We start from the raw sequence: 27,385 nt of genomic DNA, 5'->3' as shown, positions 1-27,385 counted from the left end.
GCGCCGCGAGACACCCGCGCGTCCGCGCCCATGTTGTGCAGTGCGAGTGCGCGCCAGCCCCGGTGACAGCACCGCCCGGCGCCATGGCCTGCGCCCGAGGACTCTGCACCGCCGACAAAGTATTCGTCTTCATCAACATCGCCTTCGCGGTAAGCTCGCCCGCTCGCGGAGTGCCCATCCTTCTCGAATCAAAACATGAATTAAAACGTAGGAATGTGATCAGCTCTCCAGGGCCGTCCGCAGGCCTGCGCCCCGGGCCGCCCGCAGGCCTGCGCCCCGGGCCGCCCGGGAGCGCCCGGAGCACGCGGCTGCCGCTCAGCTGAGAAGTGAGCGAAGCTCTTTGTTGTCACAACAATGTGGGTGGCACGTAATGAATTCCATTCTGGAGCGTGCTAAAAAGACTGCTAGGCTCATGAATATTAAAAATATGTACTTATCAAGTTTTGAACATTATCTCGTCGGAGTGAATTCAACTGCGACGCGCGGTGCACTCACTAAAAGCTACGATTTTCATACTACGTAGGGTGGATGCTGTACAAGTGAACACTTTGGGTATCTATTATCATACGCTAATAATTTCGCAGGTAGGTATCGTGAAATTACCATTTCACGTAGGTACCTACCAATTTAAGTAGTTTTTTTTCGGATGCATTTTAATTTTTGAGACCTATGTATTTTTCTTTATTTATTGAAAAATAACTGTCGATTTTTTCAACTGACTGGTAAGTGGATTTGTTCAAACAAAAAAACAAACCCTGCATCTAGGAAAGTTCGGCCGCTGAAAAAATGCGTCCTGTCAGGACGAAATTGAATGAATGGTGTAACGCTGAAGTCTCAAATGAACCATAAAGCTAATAAAAACTAAAACGATGGGGTGTTATAAGTTTGAGGTGTGTGTGTGTCTGTGTGTCTGTGTGTGTGTCTGTGTGTGTGTGTGTGTGTGTGTTTTCAAATCCAGGAAGGCCACTACCACAAAAGGCGAATTAAATTTTTTTCACAACTCCCTCAATATGAATATCAGAAGTCTAGCGAAATACTGTACACTATATTATTAAGTGGCGGGGGTTTTTCAATATTATTATAAATGGCGCCAAAACGTTTGATTTGGGGTCACGACTGCAATGCCGTCACAAGTCTATAATAATGTTAACACTCATAAAAAACTGCGGTGTTACTTGTTAAAATCAATTTTTAAAGCATTATTTAGGATAAAGTATAAATACATTCCAAGAATCCGGTCGACCCTACGTTGCCACGCACGTTTAGGATCTTTAAGTCTGTAGTAATAAAGTACTTTCTAACAATAGCATTACCACATTGCTTACAGTTTTATGACGTCACAAGCCTGTAAACAGAGAGTCAACCAATCAACACAACGCTATTGCGTTTGTTATCACTTATCACAAAAAAAAAAACATTTTATATTATGATATGTTGAAAATTCATGCTATATTCCGTTCATTCCACTTTTGTGGAATGAAATAATAATCTTTATGGATTACACAAGCACAAGTGATGCTTTAATACATTCAAATAAAACGTAACGTTTAGTCATCAAAATCACATACCCTATTGAACGCAAGACACAAGTAGGTAGGTCGGTACTCATGGTGTGGGTCAAACAAAAGCAAGTTGTAAAGTTTGAGAGGGTCGGCCCACTTGACTACCTGCGCCCCGCGCCCCTCGGCTCTTCCCGCCGCGCTCAGCCTTCGTCCATGACATGCTCGTAGCAACGTGCACAATGCACATGCGCATGCGCATGCACAAAGCCCGCGGCGCTTGAAGCCATCCGCGATAATAAAGCTTTAACGTTCACGTGTGTGGTTTGGATCAAACGGTCGAGAAGATAAACATTTTGTGCTTTTCGCGTGGTGAAAATCTTGTCTCCTCTCCTGTAAGTTCAGCTCCTGCAACCCACTCTCCTTTTAGTAGTTACCTAGAACCTATTCATGTGGATGTCAAACATGACGTAGGTAGTAATAACTTATCTTATTATTGCAATGTAATTGGAAATGTTATGACTAACATGCAAGTGTGAACCGCGGCAAGGAATTGATAATGATAGGTACCTACAACGACTATGGGGCCGCCGCGCTGGTGCGCTCCTACCTACTCACTAGCCGATAAGTACTTAGTATTGCTATGTACTCTGTAGTGTAGCTTTCGAGTGGGCTTCATGAAAAGTAAAGATTGACGCATGGTTCTATCTATTAGATACAATCTTCAGATATAGTAGTGTTATTGTATTTATATCCCTTGTCTACAGGGAACGGAATGACAAGGATAGCGCCATTAAATACAGTCTGCCATTGAAGAATTTTGATTAGATTGATTAGAATTAATTTAAGTAGGCCCAAATTAATATAAGCACTCTTGAAACTCTCCAGTCTGTCTGTTTGTCTACCGAGAATAAGCCGGCAAGAAACTCAGCAGTTGCTCTTTTCAACACCATAATTTTACAATAGGTCCCTTTTTATTTATTCTTTTTTAGGAGAGATGAAGCCGGAGAGGTGTGCTTCCATGCAACCTTTTCTTTAAAAAAATCCATTAGTTATTGTATGGTAACTTCGCTGTAATAAATGTGTTTTAACACATTGTTTTAACGTATCCATAAAAACATTAACTTAACAAATTCTCATTAATTCTCATACGCCTCGCCTTGATCAGTGTTTTCTTGCATATTTCTTGTCTGAAGACACGCCAGGTATAGACGGGTAAGCTTTAAGAAGCCAATACTTCTACTAGCACGACCTGACATTTCTTTAACTAAGTAGACCTAGGCGCGATAATAAAGCTCGACTCTTGACGAACCCAAAAGGTACAACTTGCTTTTGTTTGACCCACACCATAAGTACCGACCTACCTACCTGTGTCTTGCGTACTACCTACCTAAATTAGCGTAAGCAATCTGATAATTATACCGGGACAAAATTTGAGCTTTCCTTTGTGAGACTCCCTCAGAAGCTAGCTACTCATACACTCTAAAACCGTCTACTGAAGCTTTTCAGAGCATATGAACTATTTGTGATCCGTCGAGAGACACCAGAGAGTGGGATAGAGCTCGTTTCCAAAGAAAATAGTCGTGGCGTTCAAATGTTCGTCGTGACGCAATTACGATTATCAGTGTTCAGTAATCTATCCACCGCTAAGTGCCCACTCATTGCAACACGTAATAAAAATAACTGTCACATGAGCTATAGGAACAGTGCACAAAAATAAAGTATTTCCTTTGTTTTTGTGTTCAAAACTAAATCTTAGTCATTGTGGTGTCGAGTGATGACTGGATCTCAGTGTTTTTCTATTACTCATGCAACGTTGCAAATTCGTACAACGCAACCTACATAAAAATGCCAACAACCTTCAAATTCGAGATATTAGAAAGAATTAAGGTATCGATCTATTCATAAATGATGTAAATTATTCAACAATTACCCTGTCACCAATCGCCCAGAACTAGAACCTGTGAGTTCCATTAGTGAGGAAGATTTCCTTTTTAATGAATTCGACTTCCATTATATGTGTAAACGTGGCGTTGTCGTAGTAACTATCGCACTGATTAAGAGTGACTCGTTCTTTGTCCGCTGAGGAGTTCCTCTTATTCGTTGCTCTTAGAGTTCCACACCACATCCAAAGTGAAACCAGTCATATCACGTCACATCCAAAGGAGCGCTAATTTGCGATTTCGTCGTTGTCGGAGAACCGAACATAAAAAAATGCTATACTTATCTAGCAAGTAAAGTAGTAAGATATATACTAATAATAAAAAGAGTTTTTACCAAAAAGGCTCCGAAAGAACTGGATGGATTTTAACTATTTATTCACCAAACAAAGCTAAACTATAACGAAGTAACTATAGGCATGCGTATAATTTATTTTCAAAAAAATTGTAACCTAATGAAGCAAAACTTAGCGAAGATGTCAGCAACCAACGGTTTTGAAGAATAACCCCCTTAAAGGGGTTGAAAGTTTGTATTACGAGGTTAGAGTCACCGAAATTCGATATTTAGGTTAGTAATAAGGGTGAAAAAAGGGTGGTAAAATAATAGATGAATGTTTCTTCTGAATTTTCTTATTACTAAGTCTACAAAACCGAAATTTAGAAAATAGGTTTCTTCCACAGGATACACATTGGTTATGAAAATACTTTATGCAAATCTACTTCAAATATCGGAGCAAATCGAAATTTCACCGCGGACAAAGTCGCGAGCAACTTTTCCAACCCATATAAAATAAACCACTAGTAACGTTGGCAACTTGATGAAAAGTTAGTGTATCGGGCGGTATGTGCGGAATCTTGCTAAACGAAGTCGTCGATTTGATAACCTCTTTTTGGAAATTGCTTGAAAATAGGTCGCGAGGAACATGACCTTTGAGGTCGCCGGGGAATATTCCGTGATATGTAAGGCGTCTTGAACTGCACATTCCGATCCGATGCCTGGACGTGCAGCTTGTGTCACGCTCACGTGCGGCTGTTTACATTGCTCACGATAAACGCTCGGCGATCAGTATTTCCGTCGCGAGCTTTTGCATTATTTAATAAATTTATATTACATTATTTCCCTATTTAGGGTTTAGTAGGCAATCTTTGCACATGTCGAATGTCGAGCTGTCACTCATTTATACCTAGCTAGGAAGTGTTACTTTGCTATAGACTGCGGTACGTCTTAATTGGTCTATAATTCGTGGGCACCACAATGACGGAAACACGGCAAATCGTCGTCCCCATGTCTCCGATTCACAATCACCACCATTCGAGATGCAGTTTCATGCGGATTGATGCACCTGAACTAGTAGACTTTGCTTCGTACAAATTTTCAAGATTTTAGGTCACCAGGAACAAACGAACCCTACAGCGTACGGTTTCAAGTTCCTTAAATGCAGTTATAGAAAATCATTTGCTTTTCATAGGCAATCGGACACTATATTTCTATCATTGAAATTATTATTACTTATAATTTTAAATCAACAAATAAAACTTTAAAATGATCGTATCTTTACACGCTTCACCTGTATGTATGTAACCGACCCCTTTGAGCTCGATTTTGACCCACTTTAAACGGTCAGATTTCTTTCAAACCTTGTAGACATATCGAGGACCGATGACAATACACTAATTATTCCAATTTTCAATATAAAAAATAAGATTTTTTAGTTTTTTCGAACGATTAATTACAATTACTACAGCGCAATCTAGACCCAAATGTAAAAAAACTATGGCGTTACCAACAGATGGCGTTCGCGTACCTAACTTAAGAAAAGCGTAGCGTAAAATACTAATTCCACAGAAAATTAACTAACAAGGCTATATAATACTCTAAACATAGTTGCCAAAATGAGGCGAAAAAAATTCTTGCAGCACTCGTGGGGTGCTTTTTAAGATATTATCAAAATGATAATCACTCTACTAATATCTGTCATTAAAATATTTATATCTGTTGACACCATGCACCCCACGCTTTTTTTTTTACAATAAAATATATTTTTTTTATTCACACTATTATTAATTTATATTTATTGAAATTTTTAACACTATTCTTAATTTAAATTTATTAATATTTATTTTCTATTTTTTTTTTCGGTTTCCTATGAAAAGCGTGTTTTTAGTTTTTTTTAACTATTATTTATTTACTTATTCACTCTCAACGGAACATGTTTACAGGCGCGTGATGTCACCTGTGTGTAAGCAAGCTCAAAGCAAACATTACTGACAGCGTTCTCCCCACGCTTATTGTATTTTTATCTAAATAAAACTGTATAAAATAATTGAAAGATAATAGTAGTATTAAAAACATAATAATCCTCACAAAAGTAAAAAGGAGTTGTTGCTTCATTCATTCCTTCACTATTTCGTCTTGCTCGGGTCAACCTTTTTTTTTTCTTATTTCGAGCAACATTTATTTGGTTGAATAAAATTTTATTTTGTTAGGAAGATACATTAATTATAAATATTTTAGTTTAAAAGTTATCGCGAGTTTTATAAAATTTAGGACCTAACACCTAAGCAAAACAGTTATTTTTAGAGTTCAAAAAGTTTTTAAAAACTGCACTCCTTTTTTTTCGCTGCTACTGGCACGAATATCTCAAATAAACCTCCGTGGAAGGTTTAAAAACAAAAACAATCGCGGACGAACGGGCAACTAGTGTCTGTATATTCTGAGTTGCGCGCCTCGAGGTAATGTCCACTGATCTCATATCTTATTCTATGATAATGGGCATTTGGAACTGTTGTTGTAAAAGGATGTCAGATGGTTATGTTATTTTAGGTCTTAGCTGTTAGGATTACAAAGGCCGAATAACTGGGTGCGTCCCCGTGGAATAACTATAAACTGCGAACCCGTGCACGCGGCCGTTGTCCATGTGCGTCGACAAGCCTTAGCATTCAGCCCTAGTGTAGCTTTGTTCGCAATCTTGGTCTTTTTGGATTATCGAAATACTATAGTCAAAGGTAAACGAACTGTTCGAATCGTTTCAAATTTTACTTTAAAAAATAACTTAATGCAGGTCTACCGCAGGGAGCTATGAAGCTTTCATACATGTTTGTTATATTTGTGAGGTGATGGTGAATAATGAACTCATTTTCGTTCTTTTCCTACTGCAGATTTGTATTTTGCGACCATTCCGCTTGGTGCGCTGGCTGCAGAGTGCTACGGACGAATTTAAGCTTGGAATGACATGACACAAGATGCAATTGACTTCTACACTAGTTGACCCGTGCAACTTCGTCTGCACCAAATCGGTTATTACCGAAAAACACGAATAAAATGACATTTTCTAAAAATGAATCTACGAATATATTATATATACAAGAATAGCTCGTTTAAAGACATTAGATTACAGTGTTTCCTTATTTGAAAATAATTTTTCGATTGCTAGAAACAATCATCATACTAAGCGTTAATAAATATAAAGTTAACGCGAAGCTGTTTACATAGAATAGTAAGTACGAGGCAACGTATCTATAGCACGGTTTACATAACTTAATTTCTTGGGAGAGCATCGTCGTTGGTGCATTCTCAATTGGCACCTGTTCATTGCCTCAATTGGTATTTGACCGTTATCGGCGGAGCCGCCGCGCGCCGTCATAGAAATCCTGTGCGGAACATCATACGGCTCATTGTGTCCCAAAAATAACCCCGACGGCTAAGTCTAGCAATTCAAAGGGGCTATAGCGCCAGCATTTTGGGTACCATGCCCATAAGTGAACATTTAGACGGCTTATATTTATTGTAAATATTAATTTTAGTTTGTAATTATTATTTCCCTAGAAAAATATATTTTTCGGTGGTTTATTAATAAAGGATAATATGGATTAAAGTAATATGATTATATAAATTTAATCTTTGTAAAACAAAACATCAATCATTTTGAAGAAAAAGTAAACAATCGACTTACTCGAAGCGAACATTAGCATATCGTTTTAGGAAAGTGTACAAAACCTTTGTGGGGCAAAATTTATGCTTTTATAACAAGATACCGAAGGTAATATTAGATTTACCTTTACATAAGTTTAAAGAATATAAAAACACATTTAATACATCGAGGTTACTATACTATTGATGAATTTCTTAATGACAAGGTTGCTTCCAGCAAGCCACTCCGCTTTCATCTCACACACGATAGAGCAATGATTGTTAAATTGTAAAATGATGTTGGAAAAGAGCAACTCAACAAAAAAGCTGAGTTTCTTGCCGGCTTTTTCTCGGTAGAATCTGCCTACCGAACCGATGGTAAAGTCATTACAAACAGACTACGTTTCGAAAGTGCTTATATAAGAACTACTTGAAATAAATGAAATTTGAATTTATGATGATGATGATGATGAGATGGCTTGATAATTGGTCCTCTATACACAAACAGGTAAATAAGATTTAAATCTTTATAATATTATCAAAGAAGATAAAACTGAGACTGACAAATTTTGTTCCAGCGCGATAATTTCAGGTCACGAAATTTGTTTACGTGAGATAACCCATTTAATAAAGAAGGTAAAGTAGTATGTAACCTGCGTACAATGATCGGTTCCGGCCAACTAAGTACGGAGACGGGCTCAGGAGAAAGAAGAAGTAGTATTAATTTTCTTTAATTAAGCACGAATAAAATCACGAGCAGCAGGTGAATTATACAAATATAAAAACTAACTAATACTAATACCTAACCAACTGTAGGATGAGAAAGTAAACATTATATTCGTACAGATGTACAGATCTCTGGGCTGATTAATGATTGTTAGCTGATGCCTGTAAGAATACCGAAGTCGTCAATTACGCCAACTGCGAGCGCTCCGCGTTGCCGGGCGACGCGCGACGCCAAAGGTCATATTACAATATCCCGCTGAGTAGTTAGTAGTGATAAGATAGCTGCCTGCTCGCTGTAACTCCTTGTGTTACACATCAGTCGGTCCGTCGGCCGGGGAGGCTCGCGTGACGTATTGAGTTTACAGTATTTAAACGCAAAAATATCAATCTTATCACCAATATTCATTTTCTTTATGGGTCAATTTTAAAGAAACTTACAGCAGCAAACCAACACTCCAAAGAAAAACCTAGCTTCTACATTTGTATGTGCATAATTTCGAAAACAATCTAGTTTTTATATATCCATATAATACAAGGTAGTTTATCAAAATCTAAAGAAAGTATCCGTTCCAAAGATAAAGTCGTTCAAACAGACAGACTGAAAGACAGACAATTTTTTTTAATGTTTAGGGTTATTTGAAGTAGCTTGGTGGGGCAATGCTCTAATTCCCTATCTCATTATGCGAGAGGAGGGCTTTGCCGAGCGGTGGGACTGGAGGATGATGATCGTTCAAATCATCTGAGCTTTATAACTAATTAGGTTAAAAGTGCTGCGTCCTCAACGTCAACGTACAGGATGAATATCAAATAAAAAGGGAAGGCAGCCGGGCTGCTTTAATTAATGTTTGTTATCTCTATGCGAGTTAGCTGGCTGTGGCTCTCAAGTCTCAAGTGTCAAGTACAGATTTAAATATCACAGCGAAATATAACGATATAGAATTTGATCTCGTGTGCTATCAACGTGCTGTGTAGCGTTTATTGCGACGTTCGACAATGGTATGTCATGTCGAACGTCGCGTTCTTATTTGTTATTCAATAAACTATTAAAATAATTATGAGATATATAGGTTCAATGTTGTAAGTTTTGATGACGATAAAGAAAAATAAATCAAAATAGGGCAATAAAGTAGGATGGTTATATCTCTATATATTATGTACAACTTGTTTATTTCCCGATTATTTACTTATTTTAAGAATGAAGATAATATTTTACTTATTTTCCTTATATTAGTTCAAGTTGCAAAAGATCAAAATATGAAACTAGTACAAACGCACCAACGTCGTAACGGTTGCTATGCTGCGACCTAGAACCCACAGATAACACTGACGGTTCCAGATAATACAAAGAGGTTGATATCAGGACTAAAGTTTATGTAATAGCATAATGGGTACCTACATATAGATGTGTCGAGGAGTCCGGACTGCGGGTCTCCGATGCCGGCTGTAATGGTTGATCTGTTTAATCAATAGGCCAAGGATTTCGTCATGCGTCTTGATTGATTTTCATTGGGAGCCGGGTCTTTACGAAACAGGCTTGCACTGCGTGGTTGTGTGTAGATATTTGCTCAGGGGATCAAATTTTATGGACCCTGACTAAATAGCGGCCGGACGTACAACCTGTATCAATTAATAGCTGCTTATATCAAATCAGGTGACAACATTTTAGTACTGCTAAGCAGCATTGTAGCAATTCTGCGGTCCGCTCTGAAGTGCCGGCTTGATGGCACATCAGGCTTCTCAACTACGTCGCAAGTTGATGGAGACTGGGCGCCACGTTGTAGGACATATTCCTTCCATGGCCTGCAAAGTGTTGCTCTGTTTATACGCGTATATGGTTTTATACTTATAAAAAATCTTCTAAAGCTTCAGATTTCCAAGATATAATAAAAAGCTATCAAAGCAAAACTTCGGTCATCAATGAATAAGTTTCGCACTATAACTACCTGAAATGTACGTAGCCCGCGTAAAGTTTATAACCTGCTCCTCTGGCAAGTGGGTTGGAATGTTAAATATTGAACAGCAATCATTCGCCGAGCGATACTTGAACGATGTCTGTGAGGAGCGCGCCGCACCGGCTCGTGATTGTGTGGACTGCGCGCGCGCCGAGGTCAATACTCTTTGCTCCAGCGCGTCAGCTGCGGCTGGACACTGACTGAGCGCTCCGTCATCTCACTGTAAGACAGAGCATGGACAACCGCGCGGTGTCACATAACGTTCACTGGCAGTGCGTTACGCGTTTCTTGCCCGTGGATGTTGTGCGTTTACATGAAATCAGGAGACTAATTTTCGAGCTAGTTATAAGATACAATCCGACTGCTGTTAACGAGGTCTTATGTTCAATCGTTGTAGCGCCAATACTATTGTTAAGTATTGAGTTATAATGACTAGGAGTTTTCTGCCCGGAGCTAGGAAATTGGTGTTGATCACTTTTGTAGTCCGGAGAATCAGACAAGCCCCCTGTCCCGATTTTTTATCAATAACATGTGATTGTCATGAAAGCCCATTAACGCGCATTGCTAAGTGTGATGGGTCCACGCTCTTATTTATTTTCTATGAGAGAAGGGCTTTGCCCAGTAGTGGCGGGGGATGATGGCGGACACTACGCGAGGTATCCGCTTCACGGTCTAAATGGAACGTGAGTCACCGTGGTGGCTGCGTCGTGGTAGCTGTGAGCGCGCTATGTCAATAGCGGCCTCGTCCTAACTCGCGCCATTAGCACCCGCAGCCGCTTCCGCGGCATCCAGCGCTCTGCATGACGTCAGTCGACATACTCGAGCCCGCGGGCTGCTTGTGTCCTTTTGCAACACTGGCCTCTTCGCGATTCACAGTTTGGTAAAGAATGGGTCGCGGTAGGCTATCCTGATTAAACGCTATATATGTATATAACTGGGAGTCATTATGTTACCGATTGTGCAGTATGTAATTCAAGTTCGTCAGTAAAGAGCGAAAGAACGTGGTCGTGACGTCGATATTCGGTGTGGACAAAATTATAGGCTTGGAAATTTAAACCTACTGACATAGTAAGTACAAGTGGTTTCAGCGCATTATCTTTCCACCAGTTCTCACGTAAGCCAACTAAAATTTCATTAACCTAAGGTAGATATGACACACAGTTCAGTTATGATGATTCATCTCAAAGAAGGACGGAGCATTTAATCCTTTAAGGATATCCTCTTAACTCAAATTAGACTTGTAGCGAAGGGCACCGTAGGTAGATACACGCCCGCGCCTCGTGTTCACTGAAGCAAATTAATCTGAATTCTCAAACTTAAGCGTCACATACTCGTCCTAGTTACCAGTAGGTATCTGATGTACCCATCTAAAAGCTCATCGGTTAATGAGAAACAATTTAGACAGCTACTGTCTTGATTTTCTGCATTTTATAATGAGTGAACCTACTCATTGGCATTGGAATTTTATTGCGACGAGTAATAATAAAGAGCATTGCGTCAAGTTCATTAGTTAATGATTACGAGTAATTCTATTGTCACAGTACACTGACCTACTTGCGTTTCCACCAGACGTCACATTTGTAGGAAACTAACTAGTTTCTACTTCTCGTCATCCTAACTTATAAGCTCGGCGCGTGCGGCCGCTAGAATTGTCGGAGTCGGAGCAACTGCTGGCGGCCAGCTCGTAGCAGGACTTTTTGCTCCTTATTGCCACAACTCAATGTACCTACCGGATTAGCTATTTCCCTCCAATTGACCACCGCAGGAAGTATCGGAAACTGTTTTTCAATTTTTGACTGAGCAGCTTTCCCTTGATTGCCTCTAAGTTTTCAATGTTGTATTTTTGATATTACGTCCATGCATTCTGTTTGCAATACAAAACTCTGTCTGTGATGGCCAGTGGCGTGCATAGAGGGTATGCACAGGGTATGCAGATGATATAAAATGAAGAAAAACGCCCGTACGAGTTATAAATACTCAAGGGGAGGCTTTCTATAACTCTTGTAATGCCTATCCGTAAGTTATTAATAACTCTTACTGGAGATTTTTTATAGTTTATATAATCTGCATACCCTGTGCATACCCTCTATGCACGCCACTGGTGATGGCATATTCATTGACCCAATGCAATGAGATTTGGTGCTTAATTCACTTATATCCCCCCAGAAAGTTCCCACGCTTTGTTAACGCTGTTACCAAGCTACCAATTGCCCGCCAGTCTGTGCGTGTAACAATTTTAAAAGTCAAATTCAAATTTAAAAAATGTTTTATTCATGTAGACCCGATCACAGGCACTTATGAAGCGTTCATACATTTAACATGTTATTACTAATGTAACCTAATATAATAACTTAATGTAATAATAAATATAACTGCATTCGTTAATTTAAATTTAAATCTAAAGCTGCTCTAAGAAGATCCCACAACAAACTTAGCCAGGTTTTTTTTGTTATCACCATCTCACAGTCTAGTTAATGTTTAGCTATGAAGTTAGAGCAATTCATACCCAAGCTTTTTTTTATCATACATGTAATCCTTCATATTAAAATAGGATTTTCTATAAGCTTACGTTTTATATAAACTTTGAACTTATTGAGTGACATCTCAAGGATTTGGTAATTTGTTATAAAATGATACATAATTACCCTTAAATGAATTACTAATTTGATGTAGCGTAGTAAACTGCACTACAAGTTTATTTTTACTTCTAATTTTAATATTGTTACATTCCACTTTCTTTTTAAATTTTATATTTTTAAGTACATAAATAAAATTTCCAAATATGTGTTGATTAATGGATTCGTAGTATAGTGGAGTGTTAAGAATGGCACATCATAGTTCCGGCTGCTCGCCCGTACATTGCGATACACTAATTGGAGAGCGGTCGCTGCAGTGGCTCAAGTGGCTGCAGGCGCTGGGTCACCCGCTACTCGGACGGACTGTACGTTGCACTGCCCGGCCCCGCCTGCACTGCTAACGTACCTAATACCTTTGTACTATTGCATGTTAACCCATGGATAATAATGTACAAATAAAATGGCCTGACTAACATTATTCAATTATTTATTAGGTACAGTGGCGTGTGACGACTGATCGATTGTGATCGTGCACACTTTATACTATGGGCGGGTGGTTCGCGCGGGAAGAGGGAACCGACCCATAAGCCCTAACGGCACCCTGAGCCGTGGTCCCAGATACACAGGAGAGTTAAGCTCTGGCAGAGTACTTTATTTCATTGAATGAAATCATCAATTGTTCGTTATTACCATTTCAGCTTAGTATCTATTAATTGCATTTAAAAGAAGCATTGTTCTCACGCGGCAATGAATTATGATAAAAACTTGACGGTCACCGACGATTATGACGCGGCAGCGCACTCACAGGTTTTGGCGCCTCCCCCATCTCATAGTTACGCCCGTGCCCCAACCTAGTTAGGTTAGTAGTTAAAATAGATAGGGACTTGTGAGTTAGACAGATAGGCGCATAAGAAAAATAAAACTAACCCAACAATAAGTGGCTGGGCTTGGTGATCTCCACGTAATTTTTCAAAGTGTGGGACAAGCCAGCCCGTGACACTGCAGTACAAAAATAATATTTTCTTGATTTTTTTGAAGTTCAGAACGAGCGCGACGCGGTGTTTGTACATTCTACTTCGCCCAGGTTGGAAATCCCTGACTTGGATTCTCGAACTAAGAGCGGAATTATTTTTATTGGATAAGACTGAACGATAAAATGCGTAAACATTGTGCGATCCGTCACACGCTACGGATAACTGATCAAATATATTTATTTTTGTTCGTCATAACGTCAGTTTTGCACACACACCTTAATCGTTGTGTTTCCACGGCGACGGAATTTCGACACAGGGGAGCGTCAAACGTGCTACTCCGTATAATGATGGCATTTACCAATGAGTTAATACTTGGAAAGTTTTGTGGTAACGGTAACCAAACAATAAAAACCGGGTAAGTGCTTTTTGAACGCGAAGGGTATCCGGACCGAGGGACAATTAAAACACACTGATCTGCACGTTTGTTGTATGTGGACTCTTTAATTTTTAATATTTTTTTAAAGCGGCAATAGAACGCCATCTGCGAAAATTTCAATTCTTAGATATGGCCGGCTAACATCAGTCTAGTAGTAGTAGTAGTAGTAGTAGTAGTAGCAGCCTTCGGGCACGTAGTAATATCATCGATACTCGGTTTAGAGAAATGATCATTTTCATATAAAAAATAAGCAATCTGTTCAGTTTGTTAACTTTAATAAACGTGATCTCAATCCAATTGAATACAAACGCGGCCGTATTTACAACCAATAAATACCTACTGAATAACTAGTTATTGTAATCGTATGAGTTATTGTTAGTAAGACGTTAGTATTGGAGATTCTCATTCAGAATATAAAGCCTATGTTAGGTAAACCTGTCTCGAGTAGTTCGTGTAAAGGTTAACATTATATATTCAATTTTGTATTATGCTGAGTCTTATTGCCTTTATACCGTCGCGTGTCGTATGGTATTTAGGGTTCCGTACCTAAAAAACCAGTGTCTTATCAGTGTTTAGTGTCTGTCTATCAGTCGGTCCCCATACATCAAAGTATAGGGTTTCAAATGACACCTTAATACGGAACCAATTGTTTGTAGCACCCACTTGTACTTAACGTGTACTGTCAGCACTATATCTACGGATTGTTTCTTAGAAATAAACAATGTCTGCCGAAGATCAATTTACTCGACGCGCGATTCTCAGAACACCGAACCTGTTGTTACCTTACAGTAGGTGCGTGAAGGTAGATACCAACCTCATCCACTGCACTCTTGTCAATCCGTTCAGCTTTACTGTTTAAAAACTTCTAGTTAATGTATTTTATCTACTATAGATCATTTATTTATTCTAGGAGGCCCTGTCAGTCCTGTCACAGGCGCCTATAAATCGTTTGTAACTATAATTTTGAATTGTGAGGTAATGGTGATCTCCGCCCTCGGTAATTCGAAAGTAAGAAACGAAAGTCCGGACACAGACAAGACACTTCAATATGATCTTCTCTTTTCCGACGACGTAATTTTCATATTCCTCGGAGTTTGACTGCGGGTGTCCAACTGCTACATGCGATTAGCTGAATTACGGGTTCGAATCTTTAGTTTGTTAATGGGTTTATTGGTAAAAAAGATACATATTCTCATTTTTTTCTGTTTATATAGTGTTCCGTCTAGTGAGTGCCATACGGACCGCGGCCAAACAAACGCAATGAGCGAAACAGTTAAGTAGACAATTTCCTTGTCGGTTTAGTTTTCTAAAATCCTATTATGATATTAAGGTATTAGGGAAACGAATGAGCAGGTGAAGGCGCCAGGCTGCGGCCGGCCCGCGTTACGCACGCCTGAGCACCACTGATTCAGCGGCGGAATATTGCGGAGACATACTCTGTTATACTCTGTACTCCTAGTAGCCCGCGGGTAGAAAAAAAACCTATTATCGCTCCCTTCTAAACCATGATTTTTGCACGTTAGAAATCCTTTATATATAGCAACGAAATGTCTCTTAAAAAAAGTTCAAAGTTTGTATTAAACGTAAGCTTATAGAAAAGTCCTATTATTGTACAAAAGGAATACGTCATCGAGAAAAAAGCTTGGGTGTGAATTATTGCTCTAACCAGATTGCACTTCTCATAATTTTAAATGACAATGTATCAGTCTATAACGCGAAAGTTTATCGACCAACACATTTTTGCATAAAAGCGTGCTTTTTGTCTACACGTCTACATACAAAACTTGATCCAAAGCGTTAGAGTCGTTTTGGTGATCTACAAAGATGGCACGAATGATGGTAAGAAGCGGTGATAGCCTAGTGGATAAGGCTTCGGCTTTCCTTTCGAGAAGTCCGAGTTCGAGCCCCGGCACGCACCACTGTCTTTTCGGAATTAACGTGCGTTTTAATTTAAGCAATTTAAATATCACTTGCTTTAGAAAAATATCCTGCCTAAGCCTGCATGCCTGAGAGTTCTCCGTTTTGTTCACAACGGCGTCTGAAGTCTTAACAATCCGCACTTGGCCAGCGTGGTAGACCACGGCCTAAACACTATTCTGAGAGGAGACCCGTGCCCCGGGGCCGGTAGTGGGTTATATGATGATGATGATGATGACCGAGACATGTTGAAGTTCAAATAACAAAGACATCAAATCCTTGTGGTTAGCACGTGGGTTCAATCAATCTTACAAACTTTCAACCCCGTTTTGTGTCCTTTAAGGGGTTACCCCCTTATTAAGATTTGGATACAATATTATATTTTCTAAAATTATGTCTATGCTTTAAAGGAAAACTATGTTCTTAATATCAGGTTTGTAGACTTAACAATAAAAAAATCAGCATAAACTTTCAACAATTTATATATATAAAGTTGATAACCGTAGAAAAAACAGAATTTCATACAAACTTCCAACCATTATTTAATCCGTAAATTATTTTTCCTTTCATTTTTATAATATTTCCCTCCTCCATTTTTTTCACTTTTTATTATTTTTCAAGGCTTCTACCCTGGTCTATTAAGGGAGTTGATTTCTCAAAACTATTTCTTGGCTGACACTTCCGCTCCAGATAGAACCTACCTTTCTTTAAATGTTTAGTTTTTTGGCCTATATAGGTCCTGAGATATCGTGATTAGTCAGCGAGTAAGTAAGGAGTAAGGAGTGAGGGAGTGAGTCTTGTGGTTTTCTATAGGATAAGTGGTCGTTCCTCCAGGATAGGCGATGAAAGTGCGCGCAAGTTTGCCGCACTGATCTTATTAGAGATAGAGGACAGAACTCTCGAGCGAATAGCAGCGAAGCCCTCGCCTCGGGCTCGACACGAACGGCATGCAAACATGCAAACATGCCACATAAATGAGGGCATGACCGGCGACAATTAATATAAAAAAGGTTGTAACCGTCTACTTACGAGGCAACTCTGAATACGATTGCGATTCTCAGTTTGACGATTATTATTCGCTGTTATAGGAGCGATGACGAACAGATAGGTTTGAAAGATTTTGATTGCCTCAGAAGACACACGCTACTTACATGGAAACGAAAATTGATATTTTGAAATAGGGTTATTTAGTAGTAGCAGAGCTTGTTGTGCCCGAGCTCGTCCGGGGGAGTACTACCGCCATGTTTATTTCTGCCGCCAAGCAGCATTGTTGCAATGCTGTGTTCCTCTGCAGGGCGCGGTCGCCGGTGTTTCCAACCATTTTGAGTCAACGATGTTCAAAGCGCAATGGACAAGTATCTGGAGATATTTGGATTTTTGAATTAAATTAAAAAAGTAGATTGTGCTTTGCAATTCTTTTGTTTCGGGAACTAAAACTCCGCCGTCCCAACTGTTTACAAGCCGCGCTGGTGACGCTATTATTACGTAGTTGACGCGGCTGAAACCGCAGGCCACAGGACATATTTACTCTCAGTGGTCCTGAAGCGCCTAAAGGAACCCTTAAACATTTTTACTTCTGAGGGGATTGTATGTCCAGTTTGTGCCGCAATTGATTGCGATCAATTTTTGAATTTTTAGTATGAGTTCTGAGAAGTAATGAAGCAGATCTGGAATATTGCTCGCAGGTTTCGATCCTCGATGCTTCACGTTTGTATTCAGATAACTCCGATTTAACGTGACATATTAATAAAATAATAATTGTTTCTAAATTTATGCATTTTCTTAAAATTTTTGTCATGTCAATTATCCACTAGCGAACAATAGACGCCACAGTGCCCTAAAGAATAAAGTAATAATTTCGAATAACGTCGAATATCAAATATATAGCCTCGGCATCTCATTATGGACGGATATGACGGACAGAACGAAGATTACATAATATCTGGAGAAATATATCAAGTTTGATATCAAGTTTTGTCGGACATAAAAGCTTTGAGTACTGTACGATTAGAAACAGAAGCTTCCTCGTTACTTTCCGTTACCCGGGGAGATAGTACTGCGTGAAGTGATTCGCAAAAGTGTGTTTGATGTGGACACAGATTCAGCGCGGCCGGGCCTGCCAAGGTTCAGTGTAAGCAGTGATATCCCAACGTTGTAATCTTTTGGGGATTCTTCGCTGCTACGGCTTCGGCAATCAGCTAATCGGAGAACGGTTACAACTAAATCACGATATCATTTACCGGTAATCATATTACACCGACTAGCGACACTACTGCGAAGGCCCTAAATGTTGTTCATATTTGTCAACTGATTCATACTTACATACAAAACATTTTTTTTCAATATCTTTATTAAATTATGCATTTTAAATTTGTAGCGCTCTATGCATTTATTTCTAGATAATACTGAAACTAAACAATAATAATAATAATAAAGGGCATGGTTGCTTGGGCATTCAAAAGCACCGCAGGCAGTGAAAGGATTTATTTTATAAATTTTTAATAGTGCTGTTATTATTTAAATTATTTAACATTGTTAAGCAAGAATTAAATAAAAATTAAATCAATAAATGATAGAGATAATGAATGAATGAATGAATACACTTTTATTGCGAAATGAAAAAAGAAGTTACAGAGATATAAACATAGAGCAAGAGAATACAATTTGGTGGCCTTATCGCTACATACCGATTTCTTCCAGATAATAATAATAATAATAAGTAAGAAAGTTTTTGCAGGTTGAAGAAAGCATAGGTTTAACATAAAAATACAATATAAAAACACACCACACGCTGCATTTACTTGTTTAAGGCCCGTGAATGCAGTTAAAACCAGCCAAGAGCTGAGAAATACAAACACTTCCAAAATAATAATAAAACTCTTTAATTACACCAAATAAAAAATAAAAAACAATACAGGGAACCGAAATTATAAACTTATATAGGGCGTAAGGGCGGCCTAACTTCTTGGCCACCACTGAAGATAGGGATAACAATCGATAAACTGGTGTTTGGTGAACAGATAAAGAAAGAAAGAAAAACCGATTTATTAATTTTAGAGGTACATTATGTACTGTCTCTGAGACTTATCGGTGAAACTGAAAACCTAATAGTTTTTGAGTAAACCACTGTCATAGCTTTTACTGAAAGAAATCAAATACAGCCCTAAAATCACATGCAGAATTAAAATCATGTGACTCCCGACACTTTATTAGGCACGCGTAGCGTAGCGCAGGTACTATGCGCGTGTCGCTCCTTTATCTTCAATAGGATTGTCATAAGCAAACAATTAGAATGTTTTGAATTCGTTTGTATGGACAAATTAATATGCTTGTTTTGATTTAATATTTATACCGCGTGATTCCTTGTGAAATATACTTATGCATCCTTCAACATTATTTCGTAATCCGGTTACGCGTGGTATACACGGTTACGCCGCGGAAAGACGGAAGCTCTTAAAAGGGAAAATAAACCGCTCCTATTGGTCTTAGCGTGATGATATAATTTCCATCACTGAAAGATTTTTTTAAATCGGACCAGTAGTTTCTGAGGTCATCGCGTTCAAGTAAACTAACAAACTCTTTATCTTTATTTAGTAGTATTAAATTAACTACCATTCCCCGGTCTCGGTTTCTTAGGCCGCGTTCTCAGTCTGCTGCATCGTCATCGTCATAGAACCTTACTTTTAGGGAAAAAACTACATTGTAAAAAACGCTCGAGGTCAAGAATTATTATACTGCTACAAATGTAAAGTAAAAAAGTTCATTAAAAACTTAGGTAGGCACAATACAAAAAAACAAACAATGAAAAACACAAGCAATGTTATTATATCATGCGTTTATTTAGTATAATTATTAAGCAACACACGAAAAAAATAACTTTATCACAACATTATTCAAATAATGCGTAGGTAAACAAAATATTAAATTAACTTAAATGTCACTCGCGCAATTGATATGTATTTTGAATCATTTCGTGCAAAATTGAAGGAATTGCTATTCGATACCATTATTTCAAGATGGCGGGCAACGACCGCCGCGCTGCCTCGACGATCATTACCAATTAACCCCAAACCAAAAGATAATTTAAGGATGACATTTGATTAATAGATTGAGAGCGATTGCTGCCTCGCCGATGCACGATGATCCAATGCAACCTGAACACCACAGGTATTTTCACTAGTTGCAGTCTCTTAGAGAAAAATCTGAATTCTGCATCGAAACGCACCGGTATTTATACGGCAATACCCACAGATATCACAATATGACATAAAGAAAACGCTGTAAATGAAATATCATCATTTTTTCTATAAACTTTAAACATTTAATATGAATTTTTATACACTTTGTAAAATCGAATTTAATAAAGAAGATAACAGGTGTTATAATGTAGTTAGGGTTTCGAGCGGTCGACTTCGATTTCCCCACATCATAAATGATACGTGATCAATTGGAGGTGGAACCCGTTACAGCCAGTTTGTTATTGAATGCGTGCCACTATCCCGGCGAGCGCTCCCGACCGCCGGGACCGGTTATAAAGCCGCTTGATATATTCCGAGACCATTCCGAGATGGCAAAGTAAGTATTCTGTCACGCTCTGACTTTGAAAGGTGCTCTCAGTTGAAGTGTGTCAAAACACTGCTTACCTACCTACGGCACGTTACACCACGTTCATTTTAAAGGCTCTTAAAAATTACAAACATTATTACAGCGACTGTTGTTTAAAAACCATTTGTCATTTATTTAACTAAACGCGACACGCTCTTACAGTATAGATATCAGTTTAAGATACCTATACTATTTTTAGGGAAAAGCTTTAAAATTTTTGGCTGTCTCAAAAATATTAATGTTTATCGGGTACCTACTACCTACACTTCGGAATTTCACTTCCGCGTCCCGGCTCATACTGCGGAAGGTATACGGAGGTAATACGCTTATACTTCACACTTCGTACGCACGTAAGGAGTCACTTCGGCGTAAGAAGTGCCTACTTATCTTATGTAAGCAAATTACTTATCCCCCTTACAAACTCTCTAACTCGGCCAAAAGTAGCAGTCGAGACCGCGACGTGACCTCGGTACATCACGGACGAGGTACTTCAGTGCAGTAAACGACCAACGCACGAACACTATTACTAACAACAAATATTACACTGCGGCAGTTGTTACAAGCCAGGACATAAAAACAGTTTTTGCCTTATACACTAAAAACTTAAAACTTGCCGACGCAAATCACTTATCTCTAAAGACCTACTGGAGTCAGTACATTGACCTCAGAACCATTGACTAGGTATGCCGACGAAACTAGCAAAAATTTAAAAAGTTATTATTATATTCTTGAATATATGACTCGGTGTTTCTGAAACATTTGCAACTCTGAATGAGACTTCTACGGACGCAACGCGAAAGTCGTTTTGGACGAAACACTGTAACGTTAGGCTAAAATAGACCTAAAAAATGTTATACAGCTTATAATACTTGTAACAACTGCTGAGTTTCTTGCCAGCTTCTCACTAGATACTATAGGCACCGATTTAACCCAACAATTAATGAAGAAAATATTTATTTCTTACTTTTTAGTTGGTACCTATAACTTTATTTACAATTTGAAAAAAATGTAAATATTTCATCCGTTTGCGGATAGTGCATTAAAAATATGATAAACATCTTTATAACCAAAAGCCAAAATAACAAGAATACAACATGAAAATTGTGAGACGCTACAAACTCAAAAAAATTAAAAAGAAACACCTTTGGGTACTCGAAATATAAAATGTAGTTCAACTGAAATATAAACCCGGAAATTCATTTCATGGCACACATGAAGAATTGAAGTTAAGAGTTTACTGGCTTTCGACGCTCTACTGCCTGTGCTCTGATTTAATTTTTTATTTCGTTAGGATCGTAGCTGATAACCATCTCAAGGGGGTTGCAACAACGTCAGCAGGGGACTGGGCCGAGCGCGAAAGCTCGCCATGACTAGAGCCCCAGAGCTCGACGACATCGGGGGAAAGTGGCGACTTTGATCAAAGGGTTCCTGCGCGGACCTAGGCTTATGACGACGTTTCGGACAAAATGGGCCTTTACTTCGAAAGCTCTTTTATCAAGCTAAGGACCTACGTCCGGATGACGTCAAAAATGCTTTATGCTGCGGCATTCCAATATAAGCACGATAAGAGTGGTGCATCAGCGGCCGTGACCGTGCGCATTGCTGCCGGATCAATGGAGGCGTTCATTCGAGCTGGCGGCCTGTCCCTCGACAGAGGTTCCCCAGTGCCGGCGATACCGCGAGCGAGTGCAAAGTGGACAGGTCAAACGAGCAGAGCCTGGAATGCCGATGAGCGCGGCCCGTTGTCCACTATCTCGGCGCTTTATCGTCGACTTCCTAAAATAAAAAACTATGAAACCCCATTTGCTTATCGGTGTTTCTATAATTTTTGAAGATGTCCATTGATCACTTCAGGATCTCACCAATAGATCTTATCGCGTATCTAAGCTTATAACAATATGATTAGTGTATTATGGTAGGCGTTTTGAGTTATGGCTCGTATTAATAAAAACTGTAAAATAATAAAGATTTAAATTGATGTTGTATGCGTTTGTCAGTACTTTTTTAACACATGAATATTAGAGTCATGTTTCTCTAATTCTTAACTTTTGTTTTGTAAGACAAAATTAACCTGTAAAAATCAAACTTTATAACTACATAGACGTACGTCTGTACGTATAAGGTTTGACTTGACGGTCAACCGTCACAAGCGTCATTGCCGCAGATGTACAGCGGCGCGCTGCTGGCCACGGCGGCGCGGCTGGCGTGGGACCCCAGCACGTACGCGTGGTTCCGCTTCCTGTGCGCGGCGCAGTACCGCGTGTCGGCGGCCTACGTGCTGGGCGCCGGCGTGTGGCTGGCGGCGCTGGTGGCGCTGGCAGCGGCGGCCCGCGGCGCGGCGCTGCGCGCGTATGCGGCGGGCGTGGCGTGCCTGGCGGCCAGCGAGCTGGCGTACGGCGCGTGGATGGCGGCGTCGCTGGCGGCGTGGTGGCGCAGCGCGCCGCAGGCCGAGCTGGCGCGGCGCGGCATGGACCTGCTGCACGACCTCAAGCCCGCGCTGCTGGCCGTGGACAAGTACCGCGACGTGGCGCGTCCCATCCTGGACATGATCGAGGTGCGGGGGCGGGCGCGAGTCGCCATTCTTACTTACTCGTCACTGTTGTTGTTGACAATGCAAATGAGACCTGACACTGACATTTAGTTACTGACTGGAGTCGTCGTTCGATTATCTGTAGTATTTAGTGATGGAAATTGTAAATTGAAAAAGTTCGAGTCCTGCTCGCTATGTGTCTGAGCTCGGCTGTGCGTCCGCAGGAGGTGGAGCGCGAGGCGCCCAACAACGCGGTGCTGGTGCTGGTGCTGGGCGCGCTGGCCATGCTGCTGCAGGTGAGCGCCGCTGGCTCCGACGGACCACTCTTTTCCGCATATCTAATTCTGTATCGTCACAGTAAAATTGATCATACATTTTCGATCTTATTTTAGACACGCGAATCCTGTACTTCTTATTATTGTCCAACAAACTTTCTGTCAAAACCCGAGCTAAAAAGTTTGAGGCATATTTAAGCTTGAATGCGATTGAGATCCATTTTGCTCCGATGTTCAAGAGTTTCGATACACGAAAACGACTCCTCAAATAGCACTTCTGATATGCATGCCTGAGAGTTCTACATAATGTTCTCCAAGGTATGTAGAGTCCACCAATCCGCAATGGGCCAGCGTGGTGAGAAGGGGGGGAGGTGCCATAGGTAGTGCCATTCTCATTGTGGAGTAGACCCGTGCCCAGTTGTGGGTCGGTAATGGGTCGATGATGATCTTCAAAAGGCTGTCGGATTCTATAAAAAAAAGGCTTAATGTTTTTGGCTTAACGTTTTTGTTTCTAGAACATTATATCCTATCAAAGGTAATATGTAAAACAGGAAAGGGGTCCTCGTTAGGCTTTAGCTATAACCCTACCTACCTTGGGACCTACCTTGTTTTTAATATACATAAATGACTTATGTGATTTTAAAATAAATTCTGGACATATTTACTCTTATGCAGATGACACTGCTATAGTATTTTATGGGAAAACTTGGATAGAAGTTCATAGCGCTGCCGAAACAGGCTTAAGAAAAATATCAAGTTGGCTTAATGCTCACTTTCTCACACTTAACACTAATAAAACAAACTATATATGTTTCGCAATAAATAATAAAAGTCAACCAATTACATCAAATCTAAAAATACATTACTGTGACGACCAGAGCGTAATTTGTACGTGTCCTACCATTGATAAGATAAACTCAACCAAATACTTAGGCATAATTATTGACCAAAGATTATCCTGGCATTCCCATCTTGAATTAATATCTAGCAGAATTAGAAAATTAATTTGGATCTTTAAAATCTTAAGACATGTTGCAACAAATAAAGTTGTTAAACAAGTCTATACAGCTCTTGCTAAATCCATACTGTCTTACTGCGTTCCAATATGGGGAGGAGCATCAAAAATTAAATTCCTTGAATTAGAACGTAGTCATCGCGCCTTGTTAAAAGTAATGTACTGCAAACCATATCGATTCCCCACAATTGAGCTATACTCCATAGATAACTTGTTGAGTGTGAGAAAGCTATATATATTACAACTATTATTAAGGAGGCATAAAACAGTAACCATAGACATAAACACAAAGACGAAAAGAAGAATAAACATTAGAACAGGTTCAAATATTGTAAAAACTACATTTGCTAAAAAACAATATACTAGACAATCGACTTATATCTACAAGAAGGTAAACAGTTTATTAAATATACACTCACTTAATACTTACCAGCTTAAAAAGACTCTAACTGAGTGGCTTGGAAAACTAACATATGAAGACACTGAGGCATTACTCGAAGCAAACAAGTAAAATCCCAATCGCAACACAAACACTCACACACACACACACACACACACACACACACACACACAAACACTCACACACACACACACACACACACACACACACACACAGAAACACACACACTCTCTCCCGGTTATTGATTTGATTTTATATATATAAGAATATATACACAGATAATACATATTATATACATTTTACGGAAGGCGGGACACCCTGGCACAAGTAAAATAATTACTTAAAAGGATGTCCCAACAACGGATAAATGTTAAATGTAAAACGTATTTTTTGAATAAAAATTTTTTCATTTTTTCATTTTTCAAACCCTCCGGCTATTTAGCTAAAGTAACAGCCTTATTTTGCTTTTACAATTGGTTTCGACACTAGATCTTTATTGTGAAGACCCTCGGTTGCCTGACAAAAACAGAATCCCAAAGATTGGGCGGTAAAGGTAAAGAATAAGTGTAACTAATAAAAATTTAGATCATCAAAGATTCCGTGCGGGTATAATATAACATAATCCCGAAAGTGACAAACTTAAACTCTTTTGACGTGACAACGTCTTATAAATTGGTTTGCCGGGTGACACTTCAAGAAACTGCGTTACGCTCCGCTCACGTTATGCGCTCACAATGAGAGCGAGTGAGAGGCACGCGTCCCTTCCACTCGGGCATGGTTAGCCCGCCTAAGAGCGAGAGAGACAGACATAAAAAGTGAAAGGCACGCGTCCCTTTGTAGTAAACGCTGTTTCATTGTACGCAAATGTATTGCAAGTTATTGTATGTATATTTGTATATAAATACGTATGTATGTGTAAAGGTAAAAATAAAATTTTGTTAATATGAAATTCAGTGCGAGATTCTTTGTATAAATTAATGTTTTAAATATAATTCTTTGTATAAATAAATGTTTTAAATTGTTACTATTATTTCATCCTTCTTCCTACTATACGAATGAATATTCACATTAAAATTATTTTACCACTCAAAGTCGTTGTCACGTAAAACTTTCGCCCGTATACCGACTTTACAGGCAACCAATTTTAATACTATGTTTCAGTTTTCGTTTAACTTTTTACCGTAGAAAACAATAGAAACGAATATTCCCAAATAAAAAACGGAAAACACAAAAATACGTTTACTTCGTTAATTAATAGACTTTCTCAGGTTTTCTATTCGAAATAAAATTCTCCGTATAAGGGTTATATTTTTAATAGTAGGATGTAGGCTTTTTGGGGATAACCCTTGGGGGGTTATATACCCGTGCGACTGTCGCAGGTGGCGGCGTTCGTGATGGCGCGGCGCCTGGCGCGGCGGCCGGCGGCGGGGCGCGCGGGCGCGGAGGCGGGCGCGTGCGCGTGCGGCGCGCCGCCCCTCGCCGCGTCCGACGACGACAGCGACGCCGACGCGCCCGCCAAGCCCGCCGCCAAGCCGCCCGCCGGCTGGCGCAAGAACGCCAACCTGCGCATGTACACCATCCTCGACAAGATTTTCTAGCAGGTGTGATTATTAATACATCACTATAGGAAACTATTTCAGGTTCGTTACGCCCTCATTCTTTAAATCCTCAATAAAAAAATCTAAGAGAGTTAGCTTATTGCCGACATTTCAATACCAAATGTCCTAATAATAATAGCATTCCTTTTTTTCCGATCTTAAGTCACATTCTTACGACTCGATGCATGGTATGGAAATAGTTGGAATTGGATATCTGTATGAAGTTAGAAATGGTTGGAAATTCCAAGAGTGCACGCCTTATAATCACATTCATTACAATTAAATTGAGATTATTTGCAAATAATAATTAAACTACATCCAATTATGCTATGAAAAGTAGTAGACTTCTATTCCTCAAAATACTGAAGCTTATAAAAAAACCAACTTGACAAGTGAAGTATTTCGCTCGTTATCGTGACCACAAGATACGGGATCCGCACATACAGACACACGGACGTCCAAGACAGAACTTTTTTAAACAATTTTTCAATTAGTTTAAATAATAAAAAGAGATTTAAAAATATCATGGGTGTTAAAAATAGTGTTTTTCTCAACATTTGTCTGTTTATATTCACTTATATTTTATAAAAGCAGTAAAGAAAAAAGAAAGTGTAATTTTAAGTTGGAGAATTACTCGGCGTACGTAAACGGACAGTAATACCCACCTCAACGCTTCGCTTATGAGGCGTGCAAAAAGAAGTCATTCATTTTGGCTAGAGGATAATTTAATTACTGTTAACACAGTTAATACCTCTTCTGCCAATACCTCTTACATTTTTACATGGCTTAATTTCCTAAATGCACGGTTGAAATAAATGAGAAGGCAAAACTTCCAAGATATTTAAATTCAGTAATTCATAACTTTTGTGGTTACAACTGGTCCGTTAGATTATTTTCTTTTGGCTTCATCATTTCGTTTAAATAGCAACTGAACAAGGTTAGCGTTCTGTCCTGATGTGCTAAGCGGCGTCTCACAGGGCTCTGTCCGCAGGAGGATCCGGCGGACGGGCCGCCGGGCGCGCCGGCGCGCGG

The 27,385-nt window shown here is 39.4% G+C and overlaps 1 protein-coding gene across 1 annotated transcript; it reads left to right on the top strand.

Moving 5' to 3' along the window:
- Positions 1-27,385, top strand: LOC120629825. Its single transcript, XM_039898882.1, has 5 exons — positions 1-149; positions 22,700-23,089; positions 23,290-23,361; positions 26,135-26,356; positions 27,345-27,385. Exons 1-4 carry the CDS (start codon positions 84-86, stop codon positions 26,351-26,353), a joined length of 747 nt encoding a protein of 248 aa, XP_039754816.1. The 5' UTR covers positions 1-83; the 3' UTR covers positions 26,354-26,356; positions 27,345-27,385.

Source organism: Pararge aegeria, chromosome 15 (assembly GCF_905163445.1).
Source record: "Pararge aegeria chromosome 15, ilParAegt1.1, whole genome shotgun sequence".
NCBI classification, from domain to species: Eukaryota; Metazoa; Arthropoda; class Insecta; order Lepidoptera; family Nymphalidae; genus Pararge; species Pararge aegeria.
Note: the sequence above shows the minus strand (reverse complement) of the source record. Positions and strands in the feature narration are given on the sequence as shown.

Bases quoted from the DNA above. Each gene is read 5' to 3' on its own strand.
- LOC120629825 (XM_039898882.1), top strand. From the start codon at position 84: ATGGCCTGCGCCCGAGGACTCTGCACCGCCGACAAAGTATTCGTCTTC. The intron at 150-22,699 runs GTAAGCTCGCCC...TCATTGCCGCAG, and splicing joins TCATCAACATCGCCTTCGCG to ATGTACAGCGGCGCGCTGCT. The intron at 23,090-23,289 runs GTGCGGGGGCGG...GTGCGTCCGCAG, and splicing joins CCATCCTGGACATGATCGAG to GAGGTGGAGCGCGAGGCGCC.